The sequence below is a fragment of the Lithobates pipiens genome, unplaced genomic scaffold (assembly GCF_037356315.1).
Source record: "Lithobates pipiens isolate NorthernLeopardFrog02 unplaced genomic scaffold, aLitPip1_a1.2 Scaffold_28, whole genome shotgun sequence".
NCBI classification, from domain to species: Eukaryota; Metazoa; Chordata; class Amphibia; order Anura; family Ranidae; genus Lithobates; species Lithobates pipiens.
The window spans coordinates 188,736,845-188,753,675 of record NW_027507789.1 but is presented as its reverse complement, the minus strand read 5'-3'; the positions used below and the strand labels follow the sequence as shown (position 1 = coordinate 188,753,675).

The window sequence follows — 16,831 nt, the reverse complement described above, 5'->3', positions numbered from 1 at the left end:
ATCTAAAAATGAATTACAATGCTTGCAACCATGCAGGAAACTGATCAAAACAATGTGCAGATATAGCCCAAAAATTTTATTAAGAGTGCTTGTGTATAACAATTATAACAAAGATAAAAATTCATGTATAAACAATGAATCAAAATTGTATAACTGAATATTGCAAAATTCTCCAATCCTTTGATAAGTGCAAAGTGCTCCAAACTTCCACTTTGTGATGTGACTCACTCCCCTTCAGTGTCCCCACTCCCCAGATCTAGGAAACCCCCAGCTTTTCAGTCTAGGGGTCAAAAAAGGCAAAGATCCAGCAGTAACTGATGTCTAGAAATGGTCCACAAGAGATCTCCCCCAGAGTGGTAGTTGGTATATGAAAAGAAATGAAAACTGATAGAGAAGTACTGTAAAATGAGCGTTTATTGCTCAGAAGATGGTTCTACTTGCAAAATAGCAAAGTAAAATAAGCATGTATGTAGAAAACAGAGATACAATCCAGGAACGCTGCATCCAGTGGATCCGGAAGTGACGTCGTATGGACTTGGTACCAGAAATTATGTCAACGCATTTCGCCCTCCCACAAGGCATCATCAAGGACCTAATTTCCGGTTAGGTAACCCGAGTTTAAATACACAGAGGGAGTCACCTCCCTCTTGTTCAACCAATGAGTTTTACCTCATGGCCAATTTTTTGTGTAGACCAAACGCCACCCCAGGATTGCCTTGCAACAGTAGTGGCAGCCATTGTTCGATGGATTCAAACAATAATGCTAATCTATATACTTCATCCAAAAGATGTCAATTACATACATATGCATCATATTGGATAAAAATATGTTCAAATAAAAACACTTTAATATATAAATCTATTATGATAAACACCCATTTATTTAAAAAAATACATTTATGTATAGAAAATTTTAATTAAAAGTGATATTATAGTCCAAATGAAAATAAACATCAAAAATTAAAATGAAGAAAATTTTTAAAATATGTAATAAAAAAAGAAAATAGGTCTGCTACTGAGGAGGAAGAAAGAGGAGCGAGCCGCTGCTCTCGTGCACAGTGCTGAACTGAAATCAAACTCGGGTAAGTATAAGGGGAGGCTGGAATCCTGAACACAGGAAGTTTTTTTTACCTTAAAGCGGAGGTTCACACAAAAATTTACCCTCCGCCTTTCGGAAACCATTCCCCCCCTCCGGTGTCAGATTTGGCACCTTTCAGGGGAGAGGGGGGTGCAGATACTTGTCTAAGACAAGTATTTGCACCCACTTCCGGGCATAGACTCCCATGGAAGTCTACGCCTCTTCCCATCCCATCACCAGGAAGTGAAGCCGCAGCAGCTGCCGAGAGCCGAGCGAATTCATCGGCTTTGGCTGCCGACATCACTGGACCCTGGGACAGGTGAGGCTCGGTTCACACAGGGGCGGCACGACTTGCAGCGCCGCGACCTGCACACGATCAGCGGTGACTTTCAAAATGACTTCTGTATAGAAGTCAATGCAAGTCGCCTGAAGTCGCTCCAAAGTAGTACAGGAACCTTTTTTCTAAGTCGGAGCGACTTGAGTCGCTCCTATTAGAACGATTCCATAGAGGGCGGTTTGGTGAGACGTCATGCGGCGTACGTGAGAGGGGAGGGGCCTGACTGCGGCTTCCACGCGAGTAGATGGAGGAGGATCCGCCGTACCAACCGGAGCTGAGCGCGGTGAGAGAGCGCGGCGCTTCGTAATGATGCCTGCTCTAACCCCACCGCCCGCACCCGAACGGCCGCACACACGAGCCGACAGACGGCTCGGAGGATCTCGCTGGAGCGATCGGAGCCCCTGGTTCTCCCCCCCCCCCCCACACTCGTCCACCGGACGCTGTTAAGCTGTGATATCCCTGTGAGCTGAGGAGCCTGCTAGCAAGGAAGACTACAAACAGGTCAGACCCAAGCATTTCATTCATCCGGACTGTTATATTATGGCCAGTTAAATACATAGCAGTAGCAATTCAGAAGTAACACAGGAGAGCAAGCATTAATAGGAAGCCTGCAGACCCATGTTACATGGAGTGGAAATGTGTATTTATAAAACTCGTGCTCAGGAGTAAATTGGCTGGAGGTAGCTGATGGACTTGAAATCCAAGCTGAGCTCTCGATAGCCCAGTTTAAGGGTACCCCCTGTCTTTAAGGCCGGTGCAGTCTAGACTTTATGCCTCAGTATTGAATGAGAGGAGAAGCCGGGGATGATAAAGACTGTGAGCTGCATCTAGATTCCCTTATTGTAGGAGGGAACGAAGGTATCAAATATAGCGCTGAGTAAATCCTCTGTATTAGAAGACTACACCTTTAGTCCCTCGAATATACCTGCGTTGGGGGGAATACACTAATGTGTCAGGGGAAAAAGGTTTTTTTTCTCTTTTTCTTTTCTTTTCATATTTTTTTGCCCCTACCGCATAAGCTATGGACATATAAGGGAGATACTTTGGGTCACGGAGAAGAACAGGTGGTCCCTCCCACTGCTAATTGTGATCTGAGCGCTCCATTGGTTGACTTTTTGTGAAGAGATCCCTGTCACCCTTATAGGCCAACGGCGAGCATAAAGGAAAGGAGTATCTTATTTTACTTTCTTCTGCCTCCTGGTACTTTCCCTTTATTCCCGCAGTTTATCTCTCAGTCACAATTAAACGAAAGGGAACCCTGGGGAGGAGAAAGACGACAAAGAGGGACAACATGAGGGGAAGAAACCCAAAAGCTAATGACCCCAAAGCCCCTAAAGAGAGTCTAAATACAAGCACGATCCAGAAGTACCTTAAAGAAACAAACCAAAAAAGTCCTAGCATAGAAAAAAAACAGCAGGGCATGCGAGAGAAGAGGAAGGAGGCAGGAAAATCAACCGGGACACAGGGTGACACCTCCGGTGAGGAGATGGAGTCAGACATGGAAGGCAAAAGAAAGGAGCAGAGGGATACCTCCCAAATACCTACAAAAGGCGAAATACAAGAAATGTTTATGAAACTGGAAAATATAATTAAGGCGGAGATCTCAACCGTAAGGGCGGATATGGGCCACCTGTTAAGGAGGATAGAAGCAACAGAGAAACTAACGGGTAAACAGGCCCAGGAAATACTGGAGTTAAAAGCGCAGTCTAGAAAGATGCAAGAGGCTCAGGCCGCGTACACACGCGCGGACTGTTTGCCCAACCTTGTTCGGCAAACTGTTTGTCAAACAGTCCGCTCAAAATTTGCATGAGCGGACTTGCCCACACACGAGCGGACTGTTTGACGAACAAGGTTGGGCAAACAGTTCGCTCAACTTTTGAAATGAACGGACTCGCCCACGTAAGGCGGAGGCAAGTCCGCCCATTTCGAGCGCGTGTACAGGTAGGCGGGGCCCGCGAAGGAGACGTCGCGGGCTCCGCCGCCTGGAATGGGCTTAAAGGGGAACCCCAACGCCGAAAAAAATCGGCGTGGGGGTTCCCCCCAAGTCCACACCAGACCCTTGTCCGAGCACGCTACCCGGCCGGCCAGGAAAGGGGGGCGAGCGAGCGCGCCCCCCCTCCTGAGCCGTACCAGGCCGCGTGCCCTCAACATGGGGGGGTGCCTTGGGGAAGGGGGGGGCCGCGCGGCCCCCCCACCCCAAAGCACCTTGTCCCCATGTTGATGAGGACAAGGGCCTCTTCCCGACAACCCTGGCCGTTGGTTGTCGGGGTCTGCGGGCGGGGGGCTTATCGGAATCCGGGAGCCCCCTTTAAGAAGGGGGTCCCCGGATACCGGCCCCCCACCCTATGTGAATGAGTATGGGGTACAATGTACCCCTACCCATTCACCTGTGAAATAAAGTACAAATAAAAACACAACACAGGGGGAAAAAATATTTTATTGCACAGCCGGGGGTCTTCCGTCTTCGGGGGTCTTCTCGCCGGACTCCTCCGCTATGTGTGTGTAGCTCTTTTGCCAGCGGAGGAGTCCGGCTTTCTTCCTCCCCGCCGCCGGCCTCTTCTCCCGACTTCGGGGGTCTTGTCCCCCTCTTCGGTTCTTCTGCCGGGCCACCGCGCCTGGTCCGGTGGCCCGGTCTTCTGTCGCCGTCTTCCGTTCTTCTGTCGCCGCCTTCGGTTCTTCTGCCGGGCCACCGCGCCTTCTTGTAGCTCTTTTACAGGCGGTGGCCCGGTCTTCTGTCGCCGTCGCCGCCTTCCGCTCGTGTTCTTCTTCTTGTTCTTCTTGTTCTTCTCCTGGAGATGTTGACTCGACGAGCTCTCCGGCCGGAATGCCGGGGACGCGCTGTGCGGTCACTTATATAGTGACAATGGGGCGGGGTCACATGGTATATGTCACATGGGTTGGTCACATGGGTTGATGTCACATGGGGACTATGACATCGTAAGGGGGCGGGGTCACCATGTGACATCAACCCATGTGACATATACCATGTGACCCCGCCCCATTGTCACTATATAAGTCACAGCGCAGGGCGGCTCTGGCATTCCGGCCGGAGGGAGCGACGTGTCAACATCGCCTGGAGAAGAACAAGAAGAAGAACACGAACGGAAGGCGGCGACGGCGACAGAAGACCGGGCCACCGCCTGTAAAAGAGCTACAAGAAGGCGCGGTGGCCCGGCAGAAGAACCGAAGGCGGCGACAGAAGAACGGAAGACGGCGACAGAAGACCGGGCCACCGGACCAGGCGCGGTGGCCCGGCAGAAGAACCGAAGAGGGGGACAAGACCCCCGAAGTCGGGAGAAGAGGCCGGCGGCGGGGAGGAAGAAAGCCGGACTCCTCCGCTGGCAAAAGAGCTACACACACATAGCGGAGGAGTCCGGCGAGAAGACCCCCGAAGACGGAAGACCCCCGGCTGTGCAATAAAATATTTTTTCCCCCTGTGTTGTGTTTTTATTTGTACTTTATTTCACAGGTGAATGGGTAGGGGTACATTGTACCCCATACTCATTCACATAGGGTGGGGGGCCGGTATCCGGGGACCCCCTTCTTAAAGGGGGCTCCCGGATTCCGATAAGCCCCCCGCCCGCAGACCCCGACAACCAACGGCCAGGGTTGTCGGGAAGAGGCCCTTGTCCTCATCAACATGGGGACAAGGTGCTTTGGGGTGGGGGGGCCGCGCGGCCCCCCCCTTCCCCAAGGCACCCCCCCATGTTGAGGGCACGCGGCCTGGTACGGCTCAGGAGGGGGGGCGCGCTCGCTCGCCCCCCTTTCCTGGCCGGCCGGGTAGCGTGCTCGGACAAGGGTCTGGTGTGGACTTGGGGGGAACCCCCACGCCGATTTTTTTCGGCGTTGGGGTTCCCCTTTAAGCCCATTCCAGGCGGCGGAGCCCGCGACGTCTCCTTAGCGGGCCCCGCCTACCTGTACACGCGCTCGAAATGGGCGGACTTTCCGAGCGGGAACAGTCCGCTCATTTCGAAAGTACAGCGGACAGGCCCACACACGGGCGGACTGTTCGCTCAAACACAGTTTCAGCGGACAGTTTTTCGGAATTTCCGAAAGACTTTGTCCGTCCAACTGTCCGCTCAAACTGTCCGCTGAAAGCCCACACACGAGCGGACTGTCCGCCCAAACACTGTTCAGCGGACAAGGTTGGGCGAACAGTCCGCCCGTGTGTACGCGGCCTCACAGGGACATCTTATATAGAATGGAGGAACAGGAGAACCAGAGCCGACGTCAGAACCTGAGGATTAGAGCCCTACCTGAACAACAAGGAGAAGACCTTGGAGCAAAAATGGGGAAGATATTTAACCCTATACTAGGAAGAGTGGAAGGCGAAGAATTAAAGATAGATCGTGTACACAGAGTGAGGAAACCTCCAGGACTAAGGGAAGAGGTACCAAGAGATGTGATTATAAAATTTCACCTCTATGAGGATAAAGCCAAGATTTGGAGTAAACTAAGAGGATTGCCTTCATTGCAATATGAGGGGACAACTCTACAAGTCTTTGCAGACCTCTCTGCAGGGACCCTGGCACGGAGAAGACAATTAAAACCTCTACTGGAACAATTGAGAAGCGCAAACATAAGATACTCCTGGGGGTTTCCGACAGCTCTGTTAGTTCAGAGAGAGGGAAGGACTATCAAGTTAAAGTTCCTAGATGAACTAGAGGACTTTTGTAACAATCTGGGAATTTCACCTCCCAAGATCCCCCGAGACTCTCGTGAAACTTAATGTCAATGGTCGCTGGTCAATAAGGAGGGGAGGAGGATGATAGTTTTTCTTGCTCTGGTTCTGTGGTTGTTTTCTTCTTGGATGGGGGTGGAGATCTTGGGGGGTGGGGGGCGGGGGTGGGTCGGACAGGAGGAAGGATTGGATGGGCTGACCCGGGCTCCACCACTCCTTGTCTGGAGAGGGTGTCTCCTTTTCCCTAGGGGTTGGGGGATAAGGGGTATAGAAGTGGAAGACCGCAGTTGGAGTCACACCCTAGAAGGTATTGCTTGCAGAGGGGAGCTGCGCCCCCCAATGTCAAGTATAGGCCAGGATTGGGCCAGTGGATGGGGAGGGTGGGGGGCGGAGGGATGGGGGGGGAGGGGGGAGAGGTGGGAGAAGAAATGCCTTGCAGAGCGGGGGAACGAAAGAAAAGGGAAAATCATGGGTTGGGTAAAAAGGTGTAGAGTAAGCATGTCATTAGACAGTCTTGGATGACCGAGGTAAAATTCATGTCATACAATGTAAAAGGATTAAATTCTCTTAACAAAAGGTACAAACTTTTAAAGGAACTGCAGCAATACAGAGCAGAAGTTGTATTTTTGCAGGAGACCCACTTAACCCAGGATACGAATATTAAGTTATACTCGGATAGCTTTCCGATTTGGTTTTATGGGGACTCCCCAATAAGGAGGGCTAAGGGAGTGGCGATTGGATTTGAGAAACACACAAGATTCATTCTGCTCGATAGGTTGACTGACCCTGAGGGCCGATACTTGTTCCTTAAGGGTGAACTAGGAAATAGGGTGTTTACCCTTGCAAATGTATGTTGTCCAAATAAAAATCCCTTAGGATACATGAAACAAATCTTACGGAGATTAGCAGATTTTAAATCAGGTGATGTAATCCTAGCAGGGGATTTTAATTTCTGTATGGAACCAGCCATGGATAGTCCATCCCGTGCAAGAGGGACGAATGAGAGGACTCTGAAAATAATTAAACATCGCCTGAAACAACATCAAATGATGGACGTATGGCGGATTCAACATGAAAAAATGAAAGACTATACTTTCTATTCCCCAGTGCACGGGACCCATACCAGGCTGGACTACATATTGGTGGACCACAGGCTGTTAGAGGAAGTCTTAGAGACAAGGATAGGAATAGTGTCTGTCTGATCATTCTCCAGTGATAATGAAGATGAGGATACCTGGATTACATAGACAACCTTTTACATGGCGATTAAATGAAAATCTCCTACAGGACAAAGAAACCATAGAGATAATTCGGAAAGAATTAGAATTCTACTTCTTGACGAATGATACAGGGGAAATTTCGGGTGCTTCCCTATGGGAAGGACATAAAGCATACATCAGGGGTATCCTCATCTCCATAGGCGCAAATAAAAAAAAAAGTTAAAATAGAGAAAAGGGAGAACCTGATAAAAGAAGTTCATAGATTAGAACAAGAGCATAAAAAACAAAAGGTCCAACAGCAGGAACTCTTTCACCTATTGATCAACAAGAGAGAGGAACTTAAGGACCTCATGGAGCAGGAAGCAAGGAGGGCACTTGAGGGGAGAGTCAGAGAGAGACACTATGGGAAAAATAAAACTGGTAAATACCTAGCGAGACAGTTAAAAGGGTCGAGGGGGACTAACTTTATTGATAAAATTCAGGATAAGAATGGGAAGATGGTCCATACTACTAAGGAAATCGCGGAGGTATTCAGGCAATATTACGATGCCCTGTACAATGTAGGCCAAAAAGGGGGGCGAGATAAAGGGGATGAGGAAATTATTAAAGAATTTTTGTATGACACTAATTTACCCCATTTACAAGAGAGTGATAGACATAATATAGATAGACCTATTACAGAGGAGGAAATCTATAAAGCGTTAAAGGATACGGCATCGGGTAAAAGCCCGGGACCGGACGGGTACACGACTATTTACTTTAAAAAATTTAAGGAGATCTTAGTCCCTAGAATATGCAAATATATGAACGGATTAGGCACAAAATATGAAATGAAGGCTGAGGCCTTGCGGGCCTCGATCACGGTAATACCGAAGGAGGGGAAGGATCACTCACTTTGCTCCAGCTATAGGCCGATAGCATTATTGAATGCGGACACAAAATTATTTGCCAAAATACTGGCGTCTAGGCTGAAGGATAAGATGAGCGAACTAGTGCATCCAGATCAGGTCGGATTTATACCCGAGAGAGAAGGTAGGGATAATGGAGTGAGGGCATTACTCCTCCTCCAGGCCCTAAAAAACAGTGGGTCCCCAGGTCTATTCCTGTCTATAGATGCTGAGAAAGCATTTGACAGGGTAGACTGGGGACTCATGATAGAAACGTTAGAAGTTATGGGTATAGGCCCGAGAATGATCCAATGGATCCAGGTACTATATAACCATCCGCAGGCCTCGGTAAAGATTAATGGAGAATCCTCTCCCCAATTTCAAATGGGAAACGGCACCAGACAGGGGTGTCCATTGTCCCCACTTCTCTTTTGCCTTATCTCTGGAGCAGTTACTGTCCTTCATCCGAAAAAATCAGGATATAAAAGGGATCGGGCTGGGAAGGGACGAACACAAATTAGCCGCTTATGCGGATGATGTGCTCTTTTTCATCACCAATCCTAGGATTACGATCCCGAACTTGCTGAGGGCGTTGGAAAAATTCGGCAAAATATCGAATTTGAAAATAAACCTCGGCAAGTCCGAAGTTATGAATGTTAATATCAGTAACCAGGAAGAGGAGAAGCTCCGGGCAGAATTCCGTTTCCCCTGGCGTAAGGAGATTAAATATTTGGGAGTTTATCTTTCGGATACCATAAGGAAAATATATACGAATAATTATATCCCCTTGATGAAATTAAAAGAGAAATAAAAAAAATTTCAACATGTCCCCTCTCCTGGCTAGGTCGGATCAACGCAGTTAAAATGATATTGGTCCCGAAGATTATATATAAGTTTCAAATGTTGCCCATTCCGCTCTCACAGGCCTACTTTAGATTATTGAAAAATATAATTTCGAAGTATATATGGCAACATAAAAAGCAGAGAATTGCTTTGGCGGTGTTAAGCAGGGGGAAAAGACAAGGGGGATTGGCAGTTCCAGACCTAAAAAGATACTACAATGCAGTGGTTTTGTCACGAGTAGTGGAATGGGCGAAAGAGGTAAACGAAAAGGGATGGGTGAGTGTAGAGAACGCAATGAGTCAAGCACTTTTAGGACGCACAATATGGAATCCTTCACAGTTCAGGTCAATAGGACCTAACGCACACGAGATAACACGTTTAGCATTAAAGATTTGGGATAGAACACATTTACAAAATAACTGGGGGTACAATTCACCCTTGATTTATCTTAAAGAAAATGACTATTTCACACCGGGCAAACAGGAGGCGGGGGGTAACTGGATAATAAAAGAAAACGCACAATTAAAAGATATACTAGTTAACGGTAAAATAGTTTCATTTCAAGCACTGAGTGCGGACACAGAAATTATGAAGATTGATGTATGGCGATTCCTCCAGCTAAGTCACTTTATCTCAAATTTACCTCAGCCAATCCGCAGTGAAGAGGAATTGAGACCTCTGGAGCGGCTATGCCTGAGAGAAAAATCAAAAAAAAACATAACTCGATTATATAAGATTCTCTCAGAGGGAGACGAACTGGAGGACCCACCATACATCCGAAAGTGGGAAAAAGAGTTGGGGTCACAATGTAGCACACAAATTCGCAAGAAGATATTTAAACTAACTCACTCGGGGGTATTAGATAATAAGCTGATAGAGACAAACTACAAGTGCTTAGCAAGGTGGTACGTGACACCCGATAAAATGGCCAAATATGTAGTAGAGCAATCTGCGGAGTGCTGGCGAGGGTGTAAAAAAACTGGGACTATGGCCCATATTTGGTGGGACTGCCCCATTATTAAAAAATATTGGAGAAAAATCTTAGAGATAATAAAGGTTGTAACTAAAAAGGAAATAAGAGAAGATCCGTGGACGGTCCTATTTCATGGGACAGAGGAACCCATAAAACAATATAAAACCTTGTTAATTCCCATACTGCTAGACACCGCCAAAAATTTAATCCCAAAAAAATGGAGAGAAAACGTAAGCCCTAAAATATCGGAATGGATTTTTCGTATAAATGAAATACAAAAAATAGAACATTATAACGAAGGGGATGAAGACCTAACAGTAGAAGAGGGTGGCTTAGATAAATGGGCATCGTGGGAAGAATTTAAAATGTCTTGGAGATACGTTGAGGAAATTACACAATAAATACAAGAAGAATTTAATACCCGGTCAGAAACAACGGACATAAATATGGAACCCATTAGAAATCTGCAAGGAAAGGGGGGGGGGGTAGGGGGGGGTAGGGGAAGGCAGAGGGGTATTTAATGTTATGATGGCGTAGGCATAAACCACAAAGAAATTAAGAAATGTTTGTATATACTTGTTCAAAATTGTTTTAAATATACTCTGTTGGAAAAAAAAAAAAAATTTGAGATAAATGAAGAATAAAAAAAAAAAAAAAAGAACTATTCCATAGTACAGAACGGAGCGCGACTTGGCAGGCGGCGAAGTCGCCCCTGTGTGAACCGAGCCTAAGTGTCCATTTATTAAAAGTCAGCAGCTGCAGTATTTGTAGCTGCTGGCTTTTAATATATTTTTTTAGGTGGACCTCCTTTTCAATGCAGAGAATGGATTAAGGTAAAAAAAAAAACTTGAGGCTTTAGAATCACTTTAAACCAAATATGAATAATAGGTAATAGTTGGTGTTGCGCTCCAAATAAACAAACAAGGATGCCAGTAAACTAAAATAAACTAGCTACAGTGCCTAAACAGCAATAAATAGTAAAAGAATAAACTACGTGCATAAATAAACTCAGACAGTGTATATAGGAACGCTATTGGAGAGTGAGGACACCGGAAGTGACGTCCGGAGTACGAGCGCGGTGCTCGTTCGTTTTGTAATTGTGCATTTTATATCTTTTAAATGTGAGTACCCAAGCTTTTTTCTATTTGAATAAATTGAAATTGTGAATACATACTTCACTATTGGAGTGTTCCCCTTCCTTCTCTCTATGATACTACATGCATAGGGTGATTGAGTGTCCAGAGTAAAATCATTTACCGAACCCACAACAGCGGATAGCAAGTGTTTCTTGGAATGCTGTTTACCTTACAGCAGTAAGGTAAGGTAGTTACTGCACCTATTGTGTGAACACAAGATTCACAGGAGCACCGGTGGAATTACCCCCCCCTGTTTTTTGGGCACGCAGGACATTGATTCGTTTACCACTGAATTGACTCACATTTTGCATGATCATAGTTAACTATTATTTGATGTGATATCTTAGAGCACCTTTTGGATGGTTATATTCTAGAGCACATCTTCGATGTGCCTTTGGATTTTGATTATTATCTTCAGCACTCTATGCACTTTGATTCCGATACACCGATTGTTATTGCACTTTATTAAGTTGCACTATTAAGTGTTTACAAGCTTTACTCTTTTTTTATATTTTGAGTACCAACTCTTTTATATATATTGGATATCTATATTCATTTTATTTATATTTTTTTTCTATATTTTTTATATATATATTATATATTTTATTTATATATATTTTCATTGTTATTGCACGCTGTTTCACCGCTATTTTTTTCACATAGCACTTGATCTGTTACTGTTTACATTAGGTTAAGTGCACTGTTTGATGCACTGCACCTTAGTGGATATATACACTGTCTGAGTTTATTTATGCACGTAGTTTATTCATTTACTATTTATTGCTGTTTAGGCACTGTAGCTAGTTTATTTTAGTTTACTGGCATCCTTGTTTGTTTATTTGGAGCGCAACACCAACTATTACCTATTATCACTTATTTTGGGGAGGGTTATCACCCCTGCCGGTGTTTTGCTGCAACCATAGTCTTTATTTTTACTTTAGGGCACGTAGTCTGGCGCGAGAATACTTTATACTTTTACTCAAATATGAATAAACATAGGAAAAGAATATCAGTCTATACAAATGATTGTATATTATTGCTACATAAACATAGGAAGGCTCCTTTATTTATGTATTTTTAAATGAGTTTTAAAAAGGTGTTTATTAACCCCTGTAACTGTAAGCACCACAAAGCAATTCAATTTCAAACTTCATGGCAGAAGCACAGATGCTTTACCAGCAATGACACAGCAGCTCAGTTAACTCTGCTCCCTCTCCCAGCACTGGCTCAACTAGGGTTAGCATCTGTGCTTCTGCAGTGAATTTTGAGATTTAACTGCTTTTTGGTGCTTACAGTTACAAGGTTTAATAAACACATTTTAAGGGTAGCACCCCCTCCCGCATTGTCTCATCAACAGGATTGTGTCTCTATCTTGTTTCACAGGAGCAAGGACTAATGGAAAAAGTCTACCATATAGGAGGATATCATAGATCTAAGCAATGTTTGCGGTCTTTGCTCCTGCATCCTCTTGTAATATTTGTGAGCAAGCCCTGTGCCATTTCTATTATTCAGATATTTGACAGTTGTGAAAAGAAAAAGTAACAAGTAATTCTTTCTTTTCCAGGTATTGTCCTATCAGATCTGATTGCAGAGTACTTTGTTTCCCCAACATTGTTCAGAGTTATCCGACTTGCCAGAATTGGAAGGGTTCTCCGGCTTATTAAAAGCGCCAAAGGCATCCGAACCTTATTGTTTGCCTTGATGATGTCTCTCCCAGCCCTCTTCAACATTGGGCTGCTGCTGTTCTTAGTCATGTTTATCTACTCCATATTTGGGATGTCCAATTTTGCTTATGTAAAGAAGGAATCTGGAATTGATGATATATTTAATTTCGAGACATTTGGCAATAGTATAATTTGCTTGTTTCAGATAACTACCTCGGCTGGATGGGATGGACTTTTGAATCCAATTCTAAATAGTGGTCCCCCTGACTGTGATCCTCATATGGAGAATCCTGGGACCGCGGTGGTTGGTAACTGCGGCAACCCCTCCATGGGCATTGTATTCTTCTGCAGCTATATCATTATTTCATTTTTGATTGTTGTCAATATGTACATCGCAATCATCTTGGAGAATTTCAACGTGGCCACAGAAGAAAGCAGTGAACCTCTATGTGAAGACGATTTTGAGATGTTCTATGAAACTTGGGAGAAGTTTGATCCCGATGCAACACAGTTTGTTGAATACAGTCGGATGTCAGACTTTGTAGATACTCTACAAGAACCTTTACGAATCCCCAAACCCAACAAGATTAAATTGGTCACACTGGACTTGCCCATGGTAACTGGAGAGAAGATTCACTGCTTAGATATTTTGTTTGCCCTTACTAAAGAAGTTTTAGGAGACTCTGGAGAAATGGATGCCCTAAAAGCCTCAATGGAAGAAAAGTTTATGGCTGCAAACCCCTCCAAAGTTTCTTACGAACCCATTACCACCACATTAAAAAGAAAACAAGAGGAAGTTTGTGCCATCAAAATCCAGAGGGCTTTCAGAAGGCACCTCCTCAAACGTTCTGTGAAACAGGCTTCCTATGTCTACCGCCATAGCCAAGATCTTGACTCCGTAGTGGGGGATGCTCCAGAGAAAGAAGGACTAGTGGCAGAGAGAATAAACTCTGCATATGGCCAATATCTAGATGAAGGAACCAATGGAAGTGCAGTTCCACAGCCACGATCTACAAACAGATATTCACGTAGCAGTGGAGATGATGTAAGGGAATCTGACATTTAGCGTGAAATTGACAAAAAGGCATAATTAGAGATGAATGTTAGAAATTACTGAAATGATTCAGAGAGATCTGGCAGTGTCATTAGAGGGTCTTGGAGACTGATATCTGCTACAGTCTTATCTCTGTGTAAAAACCTTTCCCTACTAACAGTAATTAGAGGGGTGTAGCTTCAAGGTGAAGAGACCTAATCTAATAATGCTTTTATTTTTAAAAGTTCAGGAGGTTTTACAAGTTATATTCCTTTTACAATTGTTCTGTGAATTTTACTGAAATCAAGCACTATGTGAATGCATTAAAGTAGTTGTAAACCCTCACCCTCACCAGTGAAGTGACTGGCCTCAGGTGATTCACAGAGATGAAAAAATCCTCCTACGCAAGTTCTAACTGTTTATCTGCAGTCTTCTTTTCTCTACATCTGTTAAAGTCCAGGATTTAGACGCTTGTCTGAGTGGTCAGAGAAAAAGGGGACGAAGAGCTCAAATCACACGCTGCACAGCTCAGTGAGTGAAGCCGGTTGGAGGGAAGAGACACAACCCCCTTCACATAGCACAGAGGAATAGAGCTGAAGCTGTCAATCAGCTGAAGGTCCCTCCCCTGTCACCATTTTTCTCTTGGTGTCAGGAAAACTTACCTAAAGTGATTCATGCTGATAGCAAAGGAACAAGGCAGCAGACAGAAATCACACTTAGTGCTTCTGAGACAGGTACACAATATAGAGGGATATGTTTTGTTCTTATTTCATGTGTGAGGTTTACAACTACTTTAAGTCTATGACACTGTCTTAAGGAAAAGAGCTGCAAATTATATTGCATGCACAGCAATTACTGTTTGTGCAAAAATACTTAAACTATTCTGCACAAGGAACTTTTATTTTTATTTAAAATTTATATTTATTGATCTGTGTGACCACCACCTCACTTTCACCAGTACAACGCCCCCTGCTGGGGAACCAGCTGGCAAATTCCTTCATTTTAAATGGGGTTTATAGATAACGCCTAAAATAGAATCTACTGTTCTTATAGCACATGCTGACTTGTGTTTTGGTCCACAGTACTTGGCAGCTTATGAATAAAACAAACTGTATTGATAAAGGAAACGCCTTACTTTGCATCGCTGAGCCTGTGTCTTCTCCTTTTTTTCATTCTGACAGTAATTAGCCCTCAAGGTGGTATCATGCTGTGGAAACAATGTGAGTTCTCAGCGCATGACTTCGTATTAAGGCCTGTTGTTTGTGTTGGGATTTCTGTGGAAACCAAACAAAGCTCTCTCATTCTCTGGTTTCTATAAGAAATATGGTATTGTGATCTGCTGATACAGAGCTGCTTTTTGGACAGATATGGCTTCTTGTTTGAAGATCTCACTTGCATGGCTGGAAAAACGTGAGACTGTTAAAGTATAACTAATGGCAAGACTTTATTTTTAGATTTGAATAGAGTGGTGAGAGGGTTAGAACCAATTGGGTTTTCTTGCTGTGCCGCCATCAGGGAGATGCACTGGAATTGTCCGGGGAACCGAAATGAAAGTGAGAGTAAATCGAGTTGCCACCAGAACAGGAATGGAGTGGAAATCTTCCAACTGAGACATCTGTTGTCATTACAACTGTATAAGAGGGTATATCTCCAACATAAAGATATTCTCTCACTAACTGTCAGGTTTACAGCACAGAAAGTGAAGGGAAATTTCCCCAATGGCACACAGATGGCAAAAAAAAATGTTTTTTTTAATTTACTCTAATGCTTTCTTTACATTAAAATCCTGTACGTCACTGGCTGCAAGTGGTTGTACCGGAGCGATGATTGCAGGCATCACACCGGTACCGTTGTTTTGAGCCGACAGTTGGCTCTCTTCATAACAACTGGAGCGACTAAGCAGTTGCTCGGTTGTTATTACAAGCAGCGAGAGAGGACGCCACCCGCCGCTCGCCTAGGCTCTCCCATCTCACCGGGAGACCCAAATGACCAGCCGGCCGGAGACCCGAAGGAAGCCACTATCAGCTTTGATCAGGTCTCGGATCTAGTAACCTGGAAGCGATGGCATGACTATAGCTTAGAAAGCATGACATGTTTGGTATCCATTTACTCGGTGTGACGTCATCTTTTACATGCGGCCCTCCAGCTGTTGTGAAACTACAAGTCCCATGAGGCATTGCAAGGCTGACAGTTACAAGCATGACTCCCACAGGCAAGAGGCATGATGGGACTTGTAGTTTTGAAACAGCTGGAGGGCCGCCAGTTTGAGACACCTGGTTTATATATTGTTTTTTTTTTGCATTAAAATGTAAAAAAGCATATATAAAAAATGTTTAGGGGGTTCTAACTTTAAGCAAAAAAAAAAAAGATTTTCAAACCACCCCACTCCCTAAACACTTACCTGCCTGCTTTCTGGATCCAGCACGGTCCTTTCTGCAGCAGCGCTCCCCCCCTCACCTTGGTCTCACAGGAGACTGAGAGAAGTCGGAGCAGCCATAGGCACCTGCTGCTGTCAGTCAAATCCTGTGAGGATGGAGCAGTGGATGTGGCCAAGTCGCACTGTTTGTGACTATAGATATACACTTGCGTGGGTGACCCCTCAGCAAATGACTTGCTGTGGGGGGGCAGCAAGTATGGAGGAGGAGACAGCGGTGCCACTGAGGGACTCCAGAAGAGGACATAAGGGACCGCTCTGTGCAATACCACAGGTAAGTATAACATATTTTTTATGCCTTTATAACCACTTTCACTCTCCCCTGTTCTATGCAAACCGAAAAAATAGTTTTGCCTTTAGATACATTTTAATAAACAGAAGACTGTCTCCAATTTAGCTGAGAAATATATAGATATAATTCAGCTTTGTCCGCTGGCTGGTGCTTTGTATGCTAAGCTTAGATTTATCAAGGCTATTGCCTGGTTTAAATCTGCTAACAAACACTTTCTAAATGCAGTAGTATGACAACTACTAAAAACATGTTG

General features: G+C 44.8%; 1 protein-coding gene across 4 annotated transcripts in view; it reads left to right on the top strand.

The window, feature by feature from the left end:
• The window catches only part of SCN4A (sodium voltage-gated channel alpha subunit 4), a 191,432-nt gene that overhangs the window by 164,635 nt on the left and 9,966 nt on the right, over positions 1–16,831 (top strand). For 3 of the 4 annotated variants that reach the window (XM_077460162.1, XM_077460160.1, XM_077460161.1), the window contains one exon: positions 12,720–15,000. In XM_077460162.1, the coding sequence (XP_077316288.1) occupies positions 12,720–13,885 (1,166 nt within the window). In that variant the 3' untranslated portion in view covers positions 13,886–15,000. Of the gene's footprint in view, positions 1–12,719; positions 15,001–15,033; positions 15,073–16,831 lie in introns of those variants that run through there. The other variant, XM_077460164.1, reaches the window with a different exon arrangement.